The following is a 14,358-nucleotide window of genomic DNA, read 5'->3' as shown; positions in this document are numbered from 1 at the left end:
TCCTTCCTGAATCTACATGATTAATAGCCACCTGGGTCAGGAATAAAAGAGGAATTAGTCTCTGTGCAATTGTCCCATGGCAAATGATTAAAATCTTTTTCTTGTAGAGAACCAAGAGAAGAATATTAATGAAAAGAATCAATATTTCAGGTCATTCAAAATAGTTCTGATGAAGCATTTTTTTTGAAAATTTTATTTTTCATTTGCATCAGTGCACACATATAAGTCTTCATCATATATCAATACAATGTAATAAAAATGATACAAAATGATATATAATTTTTTTCTTTTATCCTCCTCTCTCCCCAAAAGAAAAAGAAAAAAAAAAGAAAAAAACACCTGAATTTATTTATCATTCACTATTCGTATATTCCTGTATATATTAATTGGGAGAAGTGGGTGTTATAGATGATGTGGATTGACTTTTACTGACGAAATGCATTTATAGTTTCCAAATCATATAAAAATTCTCAGGTTGATTCCTTAAATTACAAGAAATCTTTTCCAATGGTATACAATTTTGAATTTCTGTATGCCATGTATCCAAACTTAAAAAATTATCTGACTTCCATGTTACTGCCATACATTTCTGTGCCACCGCTATTGCTACATTCAGAAATTTTTGTTGATATTTGTCTAACTTCAATTTAGTATCAGTGTCATATAAATCACCAAGCAAAAATATTCTAGGATCTTTTAGTATCTGTATCTTCAATAATTTGTCCCAATAATATATTCAAGTCTTCCCAAAATTTTCACACTTCTTCGCAAGACCAAATTGCATGTAATAAGGTTCCTGTTTCTTTGTTACATGTGAAACATTTATCAAAACAATTTGAATTAAGTCCATGTAATTTATGCTGAGTGTAGCCCTCAGACAGCTCCAAGAAAAGTGCAGAGAACAAAACAAAGGACTCTACATCACCTTTGTTGACCTCACCAAAGCCTTCGACACCGTGAGCAGGAAAGGGCTTTGGCAAATACTAGAGCGCATCGGATGTCCCCCAAAGTTCCTCAACATGATTATCCAACTGCACGAAAACCAACAAGGTCGGGTCAGATACAGCAATGAGCTCTCTGAACCCTTCTCCATTAACAATGGCGTGAAGCAAGGCTGTGTTCTGGCACCAACCCTCTTTTCAATCTTCTTCAGCATGATGCTGAACCAAGCCATGAAAGACCCCAACAATGAAGACACTGTTTACATCCGGTACCGCACGGATGGCAGTCTCTTCAATCTGAGGCGCCTGCAAGCTCACACCAAGACACAAGAGAACTTGTCCGTGAACTACTCTTTGCAGATGATGCCGCTTTAGTTGCCCATTCAGAGCCAGCTCTTCAGCGCTTGACGTCCTGCTTTGCGGAAACTGCCAAAATGTTTGGCCTGGAAGTCAGCCTGAAGAAAACTGAGGTCCTCCATCAGCCAGCTCCCCACCATGACTACCAGCCCCCCCACATCTCCATCGGGCACACAAAACTCAAAACGGTCAACCAGTTTACCTATCTCGGCTGCACCATTTCATCAGATGCAAGGATCGACAATGAGATAGACAACAGACTCGCCAAGGCAAATAGCGCCTTTGGAAGACTACACAAAAGAGTCTGGAAAAACAACCAACTGAAAAACCTCACAAAGATAAGCGTATACAGAGCCGTTGTCATACCCACACTCCTGTTCGGCTCCGAATCATGGGTCCTCTACCGGCACCACCTACGGCTCCTAGAACGCTTCCACCAGCGTTGTCTCCGCTCCATCCTCAACATCCATTGGAGCGCTCACACCCCTAACGTCGAGGTACTCGAGATGGCAGAGGTCGACAGCATCGAGTCCACGCTGCTGAAGATCCAGCTGCGCTGGATGGGTCACGTCTCCAGAATGGAGGACCATCGCCTTCCCAAGATCGTATTATATGGCGAGCTCTCCACTGGCCACCGTGACAGAGGTGCACCAAAGAAAAGGTACAAGGACTGCCTAAAGAAATCTCTTGGTGCCTGCCACATTGACCACCGCCAGTGGGCTGATAACGCCTCAAACCGTGCATCTTGGCGCCTCACAGTTTGGCGGGCAGCAGCCTCCTTTGAAGAAGACCGCAGAGCCCACCTCACTGACAAAAGGCAAAGGAGGAAATACCCAACACCCAACCCCAACCAACCAATTTTCCCTTGCAACCGCTGCAATCGTGTCTGCCTGTCCCGCATCGGACTGGTCAGCCACAAACGAGCCTGCAGCTGACGTGGACTTTTTACCCCCTCCATAAATCTTCGTCCGCGAAGCCAAGCCAAAGAAAAAGAAAGAGTATAATTAGTGTAAAAAAAAATTATATTGTACCATTTCATATCTAACATTGTATTGGTTACACTCTCCTGGCACAATCTTGACCAGGCCTCATGAATTTGTATATTTAAATATTTTTCCCATTTTTTTTGACTTGTATAGTTCCTTTTTCTGCATTTTATCTTGTAATTGTATATACATATTAGAAATAAATTTCTCAATAAATGTATATATTATTAAATACTCAAATGGGCTCTGTTATGGAAGACTAAAATTTGAGCCTAATTTCTTTTTTTAAAAATATGATTTAAGCTGATAGTATGAAAAATTGTTTTATTTGCTATATTGTATTTCACTTTCATTTGTTCAAAAATAAAAAAAAGAACCTAAGAAACAATCTTTTATCCTGTTTAATCCTGTTATTGTGCCCAATATCAAAGAAAGGATTATTTAAAGTGAAAGGAATAAGTGGATTCTGCTTTAACATAATCTTAGCTATTTGGTAGTTCTTAATTCCTCATTCTATATAAATTCCATTCCATATCTTGAATTAATCAAAAGTTCCTTGTTTCATTTATACAAAAAATGTTCTGGATTGGTTTCTCCTATATTATTCATTTCAATACATACCCATGCTGTCTTCTCCCAATTTGATACAGGAGGATAAAAATCTTATAATAATATTTAAAATTTGGCAACCGTAACCTCCCTGATCAAATTTCCATGTTAGTTTTTCCAAAGCTATCCTTGGCATTTTATCACGCCAAATAATTTTCTTTCACTTTTATTTAATTCTTTAAAACACTTAATTGGTATGGAAATTGGTAATGACTGAAATAAATATTGCAACTTTGTAAAATATTCATCTTTATACAATTTACCCTTCCTATTAAAGTTATTGATAAATCTTTCCATCTCTTTAAATCTTCATTAATTTTTTTGTAATGGTAGATAATTCAATTTAAATAATTTTTAAAAATTTCTATCAATATTAATTCCTAAATATTAATTTCTTCCTTTTGCCACTTATACTTCATCACCTGCTTACTTAATTTATAGTCTCCATCATTCATAGGCATCACTTCACTCTTTCCTATATTGACTTTATATCCTGATATCAAACCATATTCTGCCTATCATACATTTATTTTCTTCAATGATATTTCTAGATCTGTAAGATATAAAATAACATCATCTGCAAACAAGCTAATTTTATGTTCTGTCTTCTGTTGTAAAACCCTTAATCTCATTATTTCTTCATATCACTTCTGCCAATGGTTCTATAGCCAATACAAATAAAAATGGTGATAATGGGCATCTTTATCTAGATGACCTTTCTAATGGAAAAGGTCATATTTGCCTTTTCGTGACCACCTTAGCTTTTGGATGATTATATAAAGCTCTTAACCAATTTATAAAATTATTTGAAATTCCAAAAACATTCTCTACTTTAAATAAAAAGTCTCATTCTAGACTATCAAATGCTTTTTCCACATCTAAAGCCACCGCTACTGCTGGCATATTTTTCTGGGCTACATTTAATAAACATAAATTTAGCTAGATTGTCCAAAATTCTTCTGTTTAATAAAGCCAGTCTGAACGATATTTATAAATTTAGATAAATATTTAGTTAATCTGTTAGCTAAAAATTTGGATGCAATTTTATAATCTGTATTTAATCATGATATCGGTCTATTAGAGGATAATAATAAAGGATTTTTCCTTTTTTTGGAATAACTTATTAATGCTATTTTAAATGATTCTGTTAAGTCATTAAAGTCTCTCAGATTCAAAAGTCTCATTTAAAAACAGGAATTAACTACTTAAATTCTTTATAAAACAGAGAAAAACCGTTCTCTCCAAGAACCTTATTATTTGTCAAAGACATCAAAATATCATATACTTAAACATCTGTAAAGGAATTGGATAATTCCATTTTTTCATCAACATTTAATTCAGGCAATGTAACTTGTGATAGATATTCATCTATTTTCTTTCCTCATCCTTTAAAGATTCAGACTGCTACAATTGTTTATAAAAATTCGTAACATTAATTTCTTGCGTTTTGTTTGTGATTTTGACCAGTTTCTCTTTTTGTTGCTATTATTGTTCTTGATAATTGCTCCACTTTGAGTTGTCATGCTAAAACTTTAAGGACTCTATCACCTAATTCATAATATTTCTGTTTTATGTGCAGTATATCTCTTTCTACTTTATCAAATTGTATTGTATTAAGTTTTAATTTTTTTTATTCCAATAATCTTCATTTCTCTTCATTTTTATGAACATGCAATTCCTTTTCTAAATATAATATATCTTTGTCTAATTGATCTACTTCTTTCTTATATTCCTTCTTTATTTTAGATGTGAAAACTTATTTGTCCTCTTAAATAGGCTTTTAGAGTCCCATATATGGTTTATTTGCTACTGAGTGTTCATTAATTTCTAGAAAAATCTTTTATCATTTGTCTCATAAATTCACAAAAATCCTTCCTCTTTAAAAGTAATGTATTAAATCTCCATCTATAACCTTCATTTTGTTCTTCTTCTAACGCAATTGACATCACTAAGGATGAATGATCTGATAATATTCTTGCTTGATATTGAATCTTCTGAACTCCAGCTTGTAAATGTGTAGAGACTAAAAACATATCAATATGTCTTGTGTCTAAAAGAATAAAAATAGTCCCTATCATTAGGATGAATTTTTCTCCATCTATCAACGAGCCTTATCTCATTCATTAAATCTATCATGATTTTAACTACTTTATTTTTAACAATATTTCCACTTGATCTATCTAGTTTTGAATCAAAAGTAAAATTAAAATTTCCACCCATTATTATTTTTACCTGTGTGGATGATAATTGCATTAAAATATTTTGTATAAATTTCCCATCATCTACATTTGGTGCATATTATATTCATTAATGTCCAATATTCTGAATAAATTTGACAATTAATCGTTACATATCTCCCTGCTTTATTCCAGTATTTCAGTTGGTAAGTTTCTATTTAATAATATAACTACTTCTCTGGCCTTGGAAATAAATGAAGAAGCCAATACAGATTTAACCCAATTTCTTTTTAACTTCCCATGTTCTATTTCAGTCAAATGAGCTTCCTGCAAAAAAAGCTATATCTACTTTAATCGTTCTCATATAATTTAACATTTTTGTTTGTTTTATTGGATTTTGACTTCTATTAATATTAAAACTACTAAAATTCAATTTTCCTGCCATTATGTAGCAATATTAAATCTTCTGTCCATCAATTGTCCCTTTCCCACTCCTCTCACTCCCACTAAAATATCAGCATATGTTACAATAATCTTAGTAAATCTCGGCGTACAATTTTTTTTAAATATAGAAAAAAGAGCTAATCAAGACCCCGCCCCCCCCCACCTCCCCAAGGCACATAATGTTATTATGTCTCTATTCCCCTGATCTATTCGGGATGTGATCCAAATCACATTCATGCACATGACTTCGTAGTGATTAGGCTCATGGTCTCCACTAACTCACTCGATATACCAAACAATCCATTATTGTATTTTTATCATATATAGATCACTTGAAGGTTAGACCCTCCTCCCTATAAACTCTCTCAAAATATTACTTTTTTCCACAGTTACAGCAAAACTTTTTCCATCTGATAATACATTCAAGTATCAGCATCCACCTGTCTTGCTTTTTCAGGCAATGAATCGGCATACACCTTTGCCTCATTAGGTTCCATGAAAATCCTCTTTCTCTCTTCTGGAACAAAGATGTTGAAATCTGTCTGATACCTTATGACAAAGGCATAACCTTTCTTCCATAACACATTTTTAACTGCATTGAATTCTTTCATCTTTTTCAACAACTCAAAGCTTATATCAGGATTAAAAAAATTCTTATTCCCATTATAAATCATGGGTGACTGTCGTTCTTTTGCTTGCTTCCCCACCAGCTCTAAAGTCTTCTCTCGTACTTCGTATCAAAGAAATCTGACTAGTATCGGACTCGGCTTCTGGTCCGGCTGTGGCTATGGTCTCAATGCTCTATGTGCTCTCTCAATTTCAATGTCTCCTTGAAATTCAGTCACAGCCAAAGATTGCGGAATGCAACGATGTAAAAACTTTTTAATTTCTTGTCTTTCATTTCCTTCTTTAAGTCTAATAATCTTTATCTTGTTTCTTTTGCTGAAGTTCTCTAAGATGTCTATTTTCTGCATTAGCTGATCTTTTGTTGCAACTATTTCTTCTTGTGCCACTTCTATTTGCTCCTTGAATTTCAAATTCATTTCCTTTAATTTTCTCATCCATAACTTCAAATCTTTTATCCATCTGCTGCATCACTTTCTCCTTTCTCCATAAAATTCTTGTTTTCAGCTACAATCTCTCCATATCTTTTTATTTCTGCCATTATAAATTTAATATCTTGTTGGGAAGATTCCATGTATTTTTTTAATTTCTGCTGCAGAAATAAATGATTCTTTCATTTTCTCCAACTGTTTGACCGTGGAACCTTAAGTAAACAAAGTCTCCTTTCTATTCCTCTTCTTGCTTGCTGGAGCTGTAAGTCTCTAAAGTCTTTTTAAAAGTTGCTTCCATTTTTTTGTGCTCTGCACATGCATGAATCCTCACGCATGCACAGAGTCGCATCTTCACCCGAGTCGGGCGCACATTGTCTGGAGAGACCCTGTACTGCAGATTCCAAGGTCTCCCCGGCTCCTGGATTATTTCCCCTGGGCAGTACCTTTCGAACTGCTCATGGATCCTTCCTCAAGGAAGGCCTTTTTTTTAATCTTGATTTTTTTACTTGCTCAGTTTCTTGTACTGTAACAACTGGCTTTTCTTTCTTTGGTGCCATTTTAAAATGTTCTGCAGGTCTTCCAATATTTCTATTTTTCTTGTTTTGCTAATTCTTTTGACTATTTTTCATCTTTTTCAAGGAGAGTATGGATTTGCAGTCTAACCCCATGTCATCATGTGGCACACCACCTGCTTCCCCGCCCCCCGATGAAGGATATTGAGCTGAAAATTTGATTTTGCTTCTGGCTGAGAATTTATGACATTTTCGGTTTGCATGTAGGTACTACATTATGAACATGGAGGCAATGGATATGTCCAATGACATTGAACCATTTTAATAAGAATGTGTTAACCTTCATTTCATGAACTGCAGCTTCAATTAAGCATTGAATGAAAAATTCCAAATATGTAGGAGTTGTATGCTATAAATGTACTAAACATTGGTCAGATATCGTTCCAGCAATATAGCGTTCTGTGCATCAGCTGCTGTAGCTACATGACACCAAAATACTATCACATAGCAAAGGAGACAGCAAGTGCTGGATTCTGGAACAAGAAAACTGGTGTGGGAGGGATTCGGTGACTTAGCATCTGTGGAGGGAAATGGCAAATCGACGCTTTAGATTAGGACCCTTATTCAGTCGTGCAATGTCGACTCTCCTTTTCCCTTCACAGGTACTGCTTGACATGCTCTGTCCCACCAACAACTTGTTTTTCACTTGATATCCATGTCAACTTTTTTTTTCCCCACTTAAAGCAGCTATCAGTTGGACATTAAATTTTATCTTCCAATATTCTCTCAGATTTGGAGACAAGGCAAGATCAGAAATATTAATGAAGAGAAATGTACCTTCTCTTCTATCAGGCTTTCGATGCAGTCCTATTAACGATAGAAGTTCACACCAATAAATAAACTTTCCCTAAAATAAGTAATTTTACTATTAATGTATTTATTTAGCTCTGTAGACTCCTTGTTGCAGTTGTTAATAGGTAATTAATTTCAAATTTTCAGTTTTTGGACATAGTCAGAGTACATGCATGACATCACATACAACTCTTGAGGTTCTTTTTCCTGTGGGCTAGGCAGATTTACCACTTATTGGTAATGCAAAAAAATCTGTACACAGTGTAAAGAAATGCATACAAATAAAGAAATGAAGCAAACTGGGCAATACAGAGACAATGAAGAAAATCAATAAAGAGCAAAAGTAGTCCTTAAATTAGTTCCTGATTGAGTTTGTAGTTGAGGTGTCAATGGTGGAGGGGTAAAGCTGTTGCTGAACTTGGTGATGCGAGTCTTGTGGTACCTCTGCCTCTTTCCTGATGGTAGGAGCGAGAACAGAGCATGTGCTATGTGGCGAGGGCCTCTCATGATTGCTGCTGCTCTCCGATGGCTCTGTTTTCTGCAGATGTTTTCGATGGTGGGGAGGGTTTGGTGTCCTGGGCTGTGTCTGGTACTTTTTAGAGGGCTTTACGGTCAGGTGTATTGGTGTCCCTGTACTGGAATGTGACGCAGCCAGTCGGCACTCTTTCAACCTCACATCAGTGGAAATTTGCCTGGGTTTCCAATGTCATACCAATCCTCCACAAATTCCTGAGGAAGTAGAGGTGCTGATGAATGTCTCAGTACAAAATCAAGCAATGAAGTTTGATCACAGTTGGCATCATATTTTTTCTTCTGTTCCAAGATGCACGATGAGATCTGTACAGCATGCCCTCTCCATGAGCGAAATATTTTAACAAGAAAAGAGGGAGAATCTGCAAAAAGTATAAATGAAATGTTGCTGAGTCGACTTTCCCGATATCGTGCTTCCCCTTCAGCAACATTGGCTGCTCTTACTGGCTCCACAATTACTAATACATTGAAAGAAGACCATTCTGGTAAGAGCAATGATGTTTTGTTTTTGGATTCTGTAGCGTTGAATATTTTCTTGGAGTCTGGCTAAAGATTCTTGTATTCAAAATTTTTAAAAGTTAATATTATAACTTTTCTTTTGATTGGGGGAAAAAAAGACTATAATGATGGTGTTGACCTTTATTTCTGACATGCATGAAAATCCTTGTGATCAGGGCAGCATGGTTGGCGTAGCAGTTAGAGCATCGCCTTTACAGTGCCAGCGATTGGGTCTGGGTGTGGGTTTGAGTCCTGCGCTGTCTATAAAGAGTTTTTATTTTCTCGCTGTGTCTGAATGGGTATTTCTCTGGGGGCTCTGGTTTCCTCCCACTGTTCAAAACGTATCGGGGTGTAAATTGGGTGGCATGGACTCATGGGCCAAAATGGCCTGTTACTGTGTTGTATGTTTACATTTTAAAAATAAATTAATGTATAATTCCTGAGTGTGGACATTTCAGGGAGTCCTTATTCAGGTTTCTATTTGTGCAATTCTACAGAGTATAAGATTTTCTGTTTGTTATCAAGTTTTAGATATCTGAGAGTTGTAAATAAATGGTGAAGTTGCAGTGTGCGTGCTACATGAAGTGTAGAGTAAGAATCTCTCACACACACACACACACACACACACACACACACACACACACACACACACACACACACACACACACACACACACACACACACACACACACACACACACACAGAAGTGAGTTGGGGTTGAAGACTGATGTGACAGGAGTGAGATGTCATCGCAACGCCGACCTCCAACTGCACAGCATTTCCACCATTGCCCATGGTTTCCCGCCGTGCGGGATGACAGCCGTTGGTCCCTGCAGGGCTCTCATGATCGCTGCGCTCGCCAGCCATTTTGTGAACCGGGTTGCGATTCGGTTCGTGGGCCACTACACAATTAATCATGTGGGCACTGGAATCACAGTGGACATGATGAAATAACCACACAAGGCGTTTCTTCAGTGAATCAAACGGATTTACTGTTCAGTGGCATGAATCAGGAATTCTTTCATCTTCAAGAAGGCGTTGTTTACCTTTTCAGTCCAATGGATAGTTTTTGCATGACTGGACAGTAATTCAAAAAAGAGGCTTCATGATCTGAGCTGCTCCCGGAAGAAACCGATGATTACAAATTCACCATTCTTAAGAATTTCTGTAGCCTTTTAACCGTAGCAGGTTTTGAACATTTGGAATTGGCCTCGATTTTGGAAGGTAGTGGGGTCACACCCTCTGGAATAATTCTATTCCCCAAAAAATTAATTGTTTTTTGTCTAAAAATGTATTTATCTGGATTGATTGTCAGTCCAAATTCTTTTTTTTTTAATATTTTTTTTATTTTTCACACTATGAACCATATCAACCAAAATATGTACAAACATTTCTCATTAAATTTACACAGGGTCTTTTCTTCCCTTTTTATTCCCCTTCCCCTTTCCCTCCCTCCCCTCTACCCACCCCCCAAAACCCATAAATATTCAACATAAACAATACAATAAAACCATAAAACTAAAAACTAAAACCACAAAAGAAAATAAACAAGAAAAATGTGTCATCTATTTATAACACACTGAATCTAGTCGTTTTGTCTTCTTAACATTTTCATTCTCATTGTAGGGGATGGAGGTCTTAGGCAAGCTCTCTCTGATATGTTCCATGTATGGTTCCCAAATTTGTTAAAACATTGTGACTTTATTTTTTTAATTATATGTTATTTTTTCCAATGGAATACATTAATTCATTCCCATGTACCATTGCTGTATACTCATGCTGTCTTCCATTTTCCAAGTTGACATTATACATTTTTTTTGCTATCGTTAAGGCTATCATAATGAATTTTTTTTGCACTTTATCCAATTTGAGGCCTAATTCTCTACTACTTATCTTACTTAAAAGAAATATCTCTGGTTTTTTTGGTATGTTATTTTTTGTAATTTTATTTAATATCTGATTTAATTCTTCCCAAAACGTATTTACTTTTGTACATGCCCAAGTTGCATGTAGTGTTGTTCCCATTTCCTTCTTACAGCGAAAACATCTATCCGATAATGCTGAATCCCATTTTTTTAATTTTTGAGGAGTGATATATACCCTGTGTAACCAATTATACTGTATCATGCGTAACCTTGTGTTTATTGTATTCTTCATAGTTCCAGAACATAACTTTTCCCATACTTTATTTTTTATCTTTATGTTTAGATCCTTTTCTCACTTCTGCTTAGGTTTATAGTTTATTTCATTTTCCTTATCTTGCAGCTTAATGTACATGTTGGTTATAAATCTTTTGATTATCATTGTGTCTGCAATCATGCATTCAAAGCTGCTTCCTTCAGGTAATCAAGCTGTTTCCCAATTTATCCTTTAAATACGCTTTCAATTGATGATATGCAAACGTTGTACCATGAGTTATTCCATATTTGTACTTCAACTGTTCAAATGTTAATAAATTATTTCCCAAAAAACAGTTTTCTATTCTTTTGATTCCTTTTCTCTCCCATTCTCTAAAGGAAAGGTTGTTTATTGTAAAAGAGATTAGCGGATTTTGCGTCAATAGTAATTTTGGTATTTGATCATTTGTTTTTTTTTCTCTCGAAGTGGATCTTCTTCCATGTATTAAGTAAATGATTAGATACTGGTGAGTTTTGATATTGCACCAGCTTTTCATCCCACTTATAAAGTATATGTTCCGGTACCTTTTCCCCTATTTTATCTAGTTCTATCTTAGTCCAATCTGGTTTTTCTCTTGTCTAGTAAAAATTTGATAAATACCTTAATTGTGCGGCTCTAATAATTTCTAAAATTTGGTAACTGTAAACCACCTTGATTATACCTCTCTTTTAATTTATCCAACGCTACCCTTGTATTCCTCCCTTTCCACAAGAATTTCCTTATTATTCTCTTCAGTTCCTTAAAGAAATTTTCTGTTAAAGGAATTGGTAACATTTGAAATAAGTATTGTATCCTTGGGAACACGTTCATTTCAATGCAGTTTACCCTCCCTATCAACGTTAGCTGTAATTCTTTCCAATATTCTAAGTCTTCCTGCAATGTCTTTATTAGTGGCTGATAATTTAATTTTTACAAGTGGCTTAAGTTGTTATCTAACCTGATTGCTTGTGCTTGCCATTTAAATGGTGATTCATTTTAAAATTCTGTATAGTCTGAGTTACTCATTGGCATCTCTTCACTTTCTTTTTTTGCATTGATCTTGTACCCCGATATTTCTCCATATTCCTTTAATTTCTTAAGTAATTCTTTTACTGATACCTCTGGTTCTTTTAGGTATACTATGATGTCATCTGCAAATAAGCTGATTTTATACTCCTTCTCCTTTATTTTTATCCCTTTTATTTTATTTTTCTATTCTTATCAGTTCTGCCAAAGATTCTATTGCTAAGGCGAACAATGAGGGGGATAGTGGACATCCCTGTCTAGTTGACCTACTTAATTTAAAGTGCCCCAATACATATCCATTTACTCTTACCTTCGCCAATGGTTTATTATACAATGCTTTAATCCAATTTATATATTTTTCTGGTAGATTGAACTTCTGTAATATTTTAAATAAGTAATTCACTCCACTCTGTCAAAGGCTTTTTCTGCGTCTAGAGCAACAGCCACTGTTGGTTTCTTATTTCCTGCGTGGATTAGATTAATAAGTTTGCAGATATTTTCCGCTGTTCGTCTTTTCTTAATAAATCCAGTTTGATCTTGTTTTACTATTTTTGGTGCACAATCAGTTAATCTGTATGCTAATAATTTCGCTATTACCTTATAGTCTGAGTTAAGTAGAGATATTGGTCTATAATGATGCTGGTGTTAATGGATCCTTCCCCATCTTTGGTATTACTGTAATTATTGCTGTCTTACATGAATCTGGCAAGTTTTGTGTTTCACCTATCTGGTTCATTACTTCCAGGAGAGGAGGAATTAATAACTCTTTAAATGTTTTATAAAATTCTACTGGAAATCCATCCTCTCGTGGTGTTTTATTGTTCGGCAGCTTTTTTAATATATCCTGTACTTCCTCTATTTTAAATGGTTTTATTAGTTTGTTTTGTTACTCTTCTTGCAATTTCGGCAGTTTAATTTTAGCTAAAAATTCTTCTATTTATCATCTTTCCCCTCGTTCTCAGTTTGATACAATTGTTCATAAAATTCCTTAAAATTTTCATTAATCTCTGTTGGATTATATGTAATTTGTTTGTCCTTTTTCCTTGATGCCAGTATTAGCTTGTTCTGTTTTAAGTTGCCAGGCTAATATTTTATGCTTTTTCTCCCAGTTCATAATACTTTTGCTTTGTTTTTATTAAGTTCTTCTCCACCTTGTATGTTTGTAATGTTTCATATTTAATTTTTTTGTCCACCAATTCTCTCCTTTTCATTATATCATCCCTTTTTACTAATTCCTTTTCTGTACTTACTATCTCCCTTTCCAACTGCTCTATTTCCCGATTATAATCCTTTTTCATTTTAGTCACATAACTTATTATCTGCCCTCTAATGAAGGCTTTCATTGCGTCCCATAATATAAATTTGTCTTTCATTGATCCTGTGTTTATTTCAAAATAATTTTTAATTTGGTGTTCAAATAACTCCCTAAATTCCTGTTTTTTAAGTAGCATGGAGTTTAACTTCCATCTTTATGTTCTTGGTGGGATGTCCTCCAGTTCTATTGCTAATAATAGGGGTGAATGATCTGATAATAGTTTAGCTTTATACTCAATTTTTCTAACTCTCCCTTGAATATGGGCTGACAACAAAAACATATCAATGCTTGAGTAAGTTTTGTGCCTACTCAAATAATATGAAAATTCCTTCTCTCTTGGGTGTTTCCTCCTCCATATATCCATAAGTTTCATTTCCTGTATTGATTTAACAATAAATTTGGCTACTTTATTTTTTACTTGTCTTTTGTCCAGTTTTATCCAACATTGGGTCCAAATTAAGGTTAAAATCCCCTCCTATCAATATACTTCCTTGTGTGTCTGCAATCTTCAAAAAAAAATATCCTGCATAAACTTTTGATCCTCCTCGTTATGCGTATATATGTTGAGCAAATTCCAAAATTTTGAGTATATCTGACACTTTATCATTGCATACCTCCCTGCCGGATCTATTATTTCCTCCTCTATTTTGATTGGTACATTTTTGTTAACTAGTATGGCCACACCTCTAACTTTTGAGTTATAAGATGCTGCCGTTACGTGTCCTACCCAGTCTCTCTTTAGTTTGTTATGTTCCGCTTCAGTTGGATGCATTTCCTGCACAAATGCTATATCTAATTTTTCCTTTTTCAATAAATTTAGTAGCCTCTTCCTTTTAATTTGGTTATGTATTCCATTAATGTTTATAGTCATATAGTTCAACTTGGCCATCTTATATCT

The 14,358-nt window shown here is 35.1% G+C and overlaps 1 protein-coding gene across 9 annotated transcripts in view; it reads left to right on the top strand.

Annotated features, from left to right (window-relative positions):
- The window catches only part of LOC138761137 (probable E3 ubiquitin-protein ligase HECTD4), a 322,279-nt gene that overhangs the window by 79,750 nt on the left and 228,171 nt on the right, over nt 1–14,358 (top strand). For all 9 annotated transcript variants that reach the window (XM_069932802.1, XM_069932800.1, XM_069932806.1 and 6 more), the window contains exon 8: nt 8,757–8,949. In XM_069932802.1, coding sequence (XP_069788903.1) covers nt 8,757–8,949 — 193 coding nt within the window. The remainder of the gene's footprint in view (nt 1–8,756; nt 8,950–14,358) is intronic.

This window comes from Narcine bancroftii, chromosome 4 (genome assembly GCF_036971445.1).
Source record: "Narcine bancroftii isolate sNarBan1 chromosome 4, sNarBan1.hap1, whole genome shotgun sequence".
In the NCBI taxonomy this organism is placed as follows: Eukaryota; Metazoa; Chordata; class Chondrichthyes; order Torpediniformes; family Narcinidae; genus Narcine; species Narcine bancroftii.
Note: the sequence above shows the minus strand (reverse complement) of the source record. Positions and strands in the feature narration are given on the sequence as shown.